General features: G+C 50.0%; 1 protein-coding gene across 1 annotated transcript in view; it reads left to right on the forward strand.

The window, feature by feature from the left end:
• CPNE2 (copine II) overlaps window positions 1–4,725 on the forward strand; it is a 26,740-nt gene extending 22,015 nt beyond the window's left edge. Inside the window, exons 8-11 of the mRNA XM_009077272.1 lie at window positions 477–563; window positions 1,322–1,381; window positions 3,780–3,913; window positions 4,626–4,725. Coding sequence (XP_009075520.1) covers window positions 477–563; window positions 1,322–1,381; window positions 3,780–3,913; window positions 4,626–4,710 — 366 coding nt within the window. The 3' untranslated portion in view covers window positions 4,711–4,725. The remainder of the gene's footprint in view (window positions 1–476; window positions 564–1,321; window positions 1,382–3,779; window positions 3,914–4,625) is intronic.
• The last annotated feature ends 2,458 nt before the right edge of the window (window positions 4,726–7,183 follow it).

A 7,183-nucleotide genomic window follows, 5' to 3' on the forward strand; every position in this document is an offset into this window, starting at 1 on the left:
AGGAATGCCAGCTCCCATGCAGCTCCACACCGTTTTTATGCCAAAGGTGTCCCTGTCTTCCCCAGAAGTGCTGGCCAAAAGCCTTGACAGTCCCCTGACTGAAGGTATGTTGTGAACACTCCTGGATAGCAGGGCTTTGCACTGCCTTCACTAGGATTGCAAGCCAAGAGATCTTGGCAGAGACATGGGGATGTATTAAACACTCTGTGTCATGCAATGAGGAAAGTTTCCTGGCTGGGTAAATTGAGGTGCAAAGGCATGAAGTGCCCTGTCTAGGACTGTAAAAGCTGATGGTGCCCGAGGCAGGCACTGAGCATTTTTTCCCTCTGGACTTGCAACCTATAGCCTGGCAATAAAATCTTCCTCTTCAGCACTGGAGGGAGAGTGCCTACAGGACATGGCCACTGGTGGCATCTGCAGCCACCCAGCACAGCCCAGCAGCACTCTCATACCAGGGTCTGTCTCATGTGTTACAGCTCGAGCTAGAGTGCATTAACCCCAAAAAGCAAAAGAAGAAAAAGAATTACAAGAACTCTGGAATCATCGTTGTCAAGTCCTGCAAAGTGAGTATGTCAGTGAGATACTTTCTTCAACTCCTGTCTGAGATCGAGTCTTCCCTAGCTCCCCCCATCACTTCTGCCTCTTTTTCCCCTGCATTTCCAAGCACGGGTCCTGCATAGCCTGAATAAAAGGGTGATTTCCTTTCTGCTTGGGTTTCTCTTCACTTGGAGCATCTGATGTACTGAACTGCTGGTTCCACCATACACCTGGGTGGCCACAGACCCAGGAGAAAGTCTTCAGTATGGGCAGAGTCTGCATGAAGTCCAAGCTGAGGGTGCTTACCAACTGCTTGGTGTCTCTTTGGGAGCAAGGGTTGGGTCCAGATGGGAGAGATCCTTCTTCTGAGGTGAGGTGCTGGTGAAATCCTCCCTTCATATGGCAGCAGTACAGTGGGGACAGTGCCAACAGTTCTTCCTGTGGTGGATCTGCAGGTGTTGTGAGACCATTTTGGCCATGAAGAGAGAATCTTCCTTTCAGTTCACCATGATGGACAAGTCCAGCACTCAAGGATCCCTGTCCAGGCCTCCCACCCCACCTTTGGCCCCACACATGGCCCTGCTTAGCCCCATGCAACTCACGTAGCACCAAAACACTGCTGTGGGAGACCCAAATGGTTCTTCCCATTGCTGCTACATGGCTTAAGGTCCCCAAAGGCTCAAACTCACAGTGACCAAAGGCTCAGGCACTTTCTATGCATTTATTTAATTTGTTCCACAGTGGTGACAATTGCTGAAACACTGGTTCTTGGTTTTTCTTTCAGATAACCAGAGATTTCTCCTTTCTGGATTACATCCTGGGAGGCTGCCAACTGATGTTTACTGTAAGGACTTTTGCTCCTTTTTGCCAAGTAATAGTAACACATGTGTAATGGTCAGAACTGGGGAGGATGGTTTTGCATGAGATTTGGCACCAGCTTGGGTGGTTTCTCATGGCAGTGAGGAGCTGCCCCGTTGTGCTGTTAAACCATGTGGGTTTGAGGGTTTTGGGAGTCATTACTGTGATGCTTAGGAGAGAAAGGAGCTGTCTGCACTTTGGTTGAAGGTCAGGCTCACACGAAGACCTTCTGACCCTTCATGAAACATCATCAACTTCTCTCCTCATCTCAGGCTCTAGCAACCCTCATTTTTTATGGAAGTTCTCTTTATTTTGAAGCCAGCTGAGATGCTTTGGGTGGTCAAAAAGATATTTTTCTGCCTTTTTACTGGCATTTGCACTGTGTTTCAAGCTGGACCACAGCTAGTCAGGAGTAACTAATCGAGGACATGACAACCCTGAGTGAAACCACCACAGCACAGAAGTGGGGTTCTCAATTTCTGCAAACTTTCCTGGTGCAGGATCCAGAGAGCTGTGGGCACTTGCAGTTAGTTCAGTTTGTATTTTGTTGTTTCATCTGAAAACATGATGGGGGGAGAGTAGGAGGAGGAGGAAGGGTTGCCATAGGAACAGGAGCAATTGGGAGAGCTTTTTGTGTGCTGTTCTGTGTGCTTTGGTCTTGGTGCTGGAGAGTGAATAAAAGAGAAAATCAGTGAGTTTATTGGCAGCACAGAGCCCTTGTGTGAATTCAGTTTGAATGCAGAAATCTTCCCCCCATGTAAAGATCTGCTGGTTATTGGAGGGCTCCTCCTTCTCCCAAGGCATCTTTGGTCCAAAAACCTGAGAGTGTTTCCAATGGATGCAACACTGCAGAAACACCTGAGCTGGGAGGAGGACACTGCTGTACACACCCCTGCAATTTGGAAAGGCCACTGGTGTCCTCATCACCAAGGGAGATGGTGGGGAGAGAAGGGCTGAAGCCACAAAGAAGAGGGGCACTGTGCCCAGCCTCGTGCTGTAGGCAGAGCAGCTGCATCCCTCTCAGATCTGTTGCTCAAGTGCTGCTCTTGGTGACATTGCTTGCATGAGCAGGGCACCTGCCTGTCTGACCACACTGAGCCCTCACTCTCTGCCTCAGTTTCCCTCTTACTCTCTGACCATGGTGGCTCAGCAGGATCTGGGCACAGGGGTGTGGGTGTTACAGTGGTGAACTGCAGGTTGGTGAGGCTCTAAGGTTGCTTGACAAAGAAGTTGAGTTTTCACAGAACCATAGGATGGTCTGGGTTGGAAGGCACCTTCAAAGATCATTTAGCTCCAATCCCCTGCCATGGACAGGGGCAACTTCCATGAGCCCAGGTTGCCTCAAGCCCTGTCCAGCCTGGCCTTGAATGCTTCCAGGGATGGGGCAGCCACAGTTTCTTTGGGCAATCTGTCCTAGTGCCTCATTACCCTTATTGTACATTTCTCCCTTATCTCCAATCCAAACCCACCCTCTTCCACATCCCCTCGTCCTGCCATGCCTGTTTTACCAGCCACCCTTGCACAGGGTGGTGTCACATCCTAGGCTGTGATGTCTTCTTGCCCTGGCCAGGCCAAGGTCCCTTCTCAGCCAAACTGCTGTTCATCCTCTCCCATTACGGATACGGAGCAAAATCCCTCGTGAAATCCCTGAGCTCAATTTAGCCAGTGGAGTTATTTTGGGTTTTGCCTCTTTGCTAAGCAAACAAGGCGAGCGCAATCACGCCGCCTGCTCGCCTCTTCCCAACTCTTCCTTCCCAATCATATCAAATCAGGTGGCTCAGCATCTTGCCTCTTCTGGCCAGATTTAACTGGGTCTGAGATAGGCATTTCTACAAATGCCTTTAAATAGAAAGCCTAATTGAGGAGGGAGAAAAATGAGTGCCCTGCTGACTGAGTCCCCTGAGAGCTCAGCATATATTGGTCCCTGGGGAAGCCTGGTGAGGAGCAGATCTTTCTGGCTGCAGGGAAAGATCTGCTCAGGTTTGTGATTCTTTGGTCAAAGACCTTGAGATCCAAATACCCAGATGGCCTTGGCTGTCTTGGTGTCCATGGGGCTACTCAGTTCCTGTGCATCTGGGAGATGGGCAGTGAGAGTCCTGAGCTGGAGGTGGTGGTGGTTTTGCTCCAGGAGCAGGGGCTGCTTTGGGACACCTAAAGTGATGCTCACTGGTGAGAAGTGGAGGTGTAAGAATGAATGGCTTTGCCTAATGTAATATTTAATCAGCTTGTTTGTAGGGAAGGGGAAGAGATGGATTTTTGTTAAAGTTTTTCGAAAGTTTGAGGTTTGGGTTTTGATGGAACTGTATGGGGGCTTTAAAGGTAACCAGGTCTGTGGTAGCACCTGCTAACAGAGGATGGGTCTGTGCTTCTCTCTTGTCCCCCAGGTTGGGATTGACTTCACAGCCTCCAACGGGAACCCACAAGAACCCTCCTCTTTGCACTACATCAACCCCTTGGGAACAAATGAGTACTTGTCGGCTATCTGGGCTGTTGGCCAAATCATCCAGGACTATGACTCGTAAGCACTGTGCCCTTCTGTCTCCACCCGTTTTGCAGATGTTTCCCTGGCTTCCCAAAGGGCTGCTGAAATGCATCTGCCTTGATTTCCCATCAGCAAAGCCAGGGCTAAATAATACCTTAAAGGTATTATTATCCCAAGGAGGTTACAAAGAGCTGTTTGAGATACATTGGGATGCAGGAGTAGAAGAGGATCAGGACAGGCTTTCTCCTCTCCCTGCATCGCCACTGTGGAGAGCAGGGAGCATTAGCAGAGGTGGAGCATCCTCTACTGGGGGCAGCTGGCAGATGCCCTGAGCTCCTTGGTGTTTACCATTGGAGCTGTGACCCCAGGCTGCCTCTTTTCTCAGACACCCTGAGGGGTGGAGAAAACACCAGAAAAATATAATCTAAGACATTGATAGAGAAAACAAAACAGAAATCTGTTCCTCTTGTCATGATGTGACCAAAATGGATAGTTCATTTTTTAAAGATCTCTAGGGTTACACATCTGCAAGAGACTCAGGTGTTTGGGCAAGAGGATGTTTCTGATCCCTGTGGATAACAGAGAAAAGCTGGATTCTCTTTTCTTTAAAGATCAAAAGCCAAGGGGGAACATCTATTCTCTGTTCAGCTCCCAGGATTTTTAAAGGCACTGCAGTGTTTTGGGAGAAGCTGTGCAAGCCTGCTTTGTGTGTGTCAATGCACTCATATGTTTTCTTTCCTCTCTCTAGAGACAAGATGTTTCCTGCTCTGGGATTCGGTGCCCAGCTCCCACCAGACTGGAAGGTGAAGTGTTGTGACTACCTGTGTATTTGAGACGGGTTTGTCCTGATATTGCCCGGGCAGGAGTGGAGCTGCCAGGGCTCAGTCAGGGAAAGGCTGTCAGGCAGAGGGGGAATGGGTGGATATGGGATCTCAGCCAGTGGAGAGTAGGATGTGGCCGTGTGGGTGGGCAGCAAGGCAGGGATGGGGCACGAGCAGCCTATTCCTCCCTTCTATGCTGGCATGAAAGCAGCAGCTCCATGGCATCAACGGGCAGAGCAAGGCGTTGATTCATTTTCCTGGCAGGAGGCAGGAAAAAGGAAAGGGAAAAGGCCCATAGATGAATGTGTCAGACAGCAGCAAAGTCTGGGAGGGGGCTGGGAGCTGAGGAGCTTCAGTGTGATACTGCACAGGCAGAGCCTACAAGGACTGGAGCAGAGGCACTTTCTCCAAATCAGCCTTGATCTTTGCTTGGGATTAGATGCTGAAGGGGTTAAAGGCACTGTGGTCCTGCAAGAGCTGAGCTGAGCATCCTGTTTATCTGGAGGGCAGGGGATAGGGCTGGCCCTGCAGCTTGGCTGACAGGATGAGGAGCATCTTCTCAAGGCTGAGACAATGTGCTGGGACACCAGCATCGTTAATTACTGGCTGGGTCTTTTGACTGCTCTTTGCTCACGCCTTTCATGTGCTTTTTCTTTCTGCTCTCGGGTTTTGAGGCGTTCCCAGCTTGAGGCTGGGGTTGAATCTCAGTGAGCCCTTTGTGTTCTCTGGGAGGAGAGCTGTGCTCTGGGCACAGTGCAGCAGGGCACGTAAGTCACGAGCAGCTGTGAATTGGGCTGGGAAGCTCATCACTGCCAGCCCTTGTGGCTGGGGATGTCCTGCCCGCTCCGGCTTTGTGCTTTTCTCTGCTCTCCCGGCAGCCAAAATTCATATGACTAAAGTGGGAGCTCTCGCTGTTTGCCAGCCACAGGAGGAGATCCCTCCATGTGCACTTTGGAGCTGATTCATCCTCCTTGGCCAGCAAATGTCTCTGGTCTGTCACTTCACCACTTTCAGTGGGAAAATCTAGGTAGGCAACTTCCAAGGTCTAAGAGCCAGCTGCCACCAGGGATTTATTACTTGAGAAGAATGGGAATGGAAAACACAGTGGGAATGGAAAGGGTATGCCAGTTTTGGCTGCTGGGGAATGGGTGAGTTGTCATGGTGAACATCCTGTTTTGCTGCCCATGTGTTTGGGTCAGTGCCCATGGGAAGGTCATCACTGGGCTGGAAACAGCCCGTCCAGCAAGGCTGGAGGCAGGTTGAGGATGCTGCTGGTGACCCTGTGGCTGCCTCCTGCAGCCTCCTGTGGGCCTGGGGGTGCTCTCTAAATGCTACCAGAAAAAGCACATTGTTTGCTGCCAGAATGATGTCTAAGCACAGATAAATCCCAGCAGAGAGGAACTCTCCCCACCAAGTGCTTGGCCTGTGCCTAAAGGTCACCCACCAGCATGACCCATTGGTTATCTCACATTAGCAGTAGGGGCATCCCCAGTGCATCACCCCACACCTCTCCAGCCTGGGACTTCATCCCTCTTTGACTCACCCAACCTGTGGGCTCTTTGCATCACTGGCTCCACTCACTCATAAAGGCTTTTTGGCCATCAAGGCTGTTGGGTAATTTCAAAGCCAAAGCAGCAGTTCTCCATGAAAACCTATGCCCTGTGTGATGGCAGACGGATGTTGGGGACTCACAGACCTGAGTGAAGATTGTCAAGAGATATGTGTGGCATAAATGGTGATTTGTGCTCCTGTTGCCATGACTCCCCCAATGCTTCCCAGGCGCCCGTCGGAGCGAGATGTTTTGCACACAAAAGTCTCGTTGGAAATGTCAAAGAACATCTTGCCGTGTAACAGCTCTGTAGAGAGCCTCGAGTGCTCTCCCAGTAGGGAACAGGAGAGGGAAGCAGATGGGCTGTGGTTTCTGGGGGATGAGCAAAGGCAAGGCAGCAGCAGAGAAGGGAATGCTTAATGTTGTAGCCCCACTGGTCACTCAGGTTTGGAGATGGGGTCAGCCGAAGGAAGCTGATGGCTTCATCAATGTGCCACCCCCAAAGCCTTCTATCCTTTTGACTTTTTATATATATATGTATGTATGTATAAACTGAGTCACAGCAGGGGTGGGATCTCTTGGGAAGGTGGCAGAGAGCCCTCTGCAGGGCTGGTTCTCTGGCATAGGTGCAAGGCACATCCCTAGTTCCTGATGGGAAAAGATGGAGCTGTGGTTGTCTCCACTCAGGACTGTAAGAGGACACACAGTGGCTGCAGATGAGTGTCTTAGCCATTGGGGTGGTTTGAAAGAGTTTCTGCCTGTGAGTTACTGAGGAATGTGATACCTGTAGGTGCTCTGTGTACATTTAACTGGAATCCACAGAAACTGTTTTCAAAGTACAAGCTGAATAGGGAGTGAGATTCTTTTTTTGGTTGTTGTTGTTTTTAAACCCTCCTGTTGAATTTTTTAGCATATATATATATATATACATATATA

The sequence above is a fragment of the Acanthisitta chloris genome, unplaced genomic scaffold (assembly GCF_000695815.1).
Source record: "Acanthisitta chloris isolate BGI_N310 unplaced genomic scaffold, ASM69581v1 scaffold39286, whole genome shotgun sequence".
Taxonomy (NCBI): Eukaryota; Metazoa; Chordata; class Aves; order Passeriformes; family Acanthisittidae; genus Acanthisitta; species Acanthisitta chloris.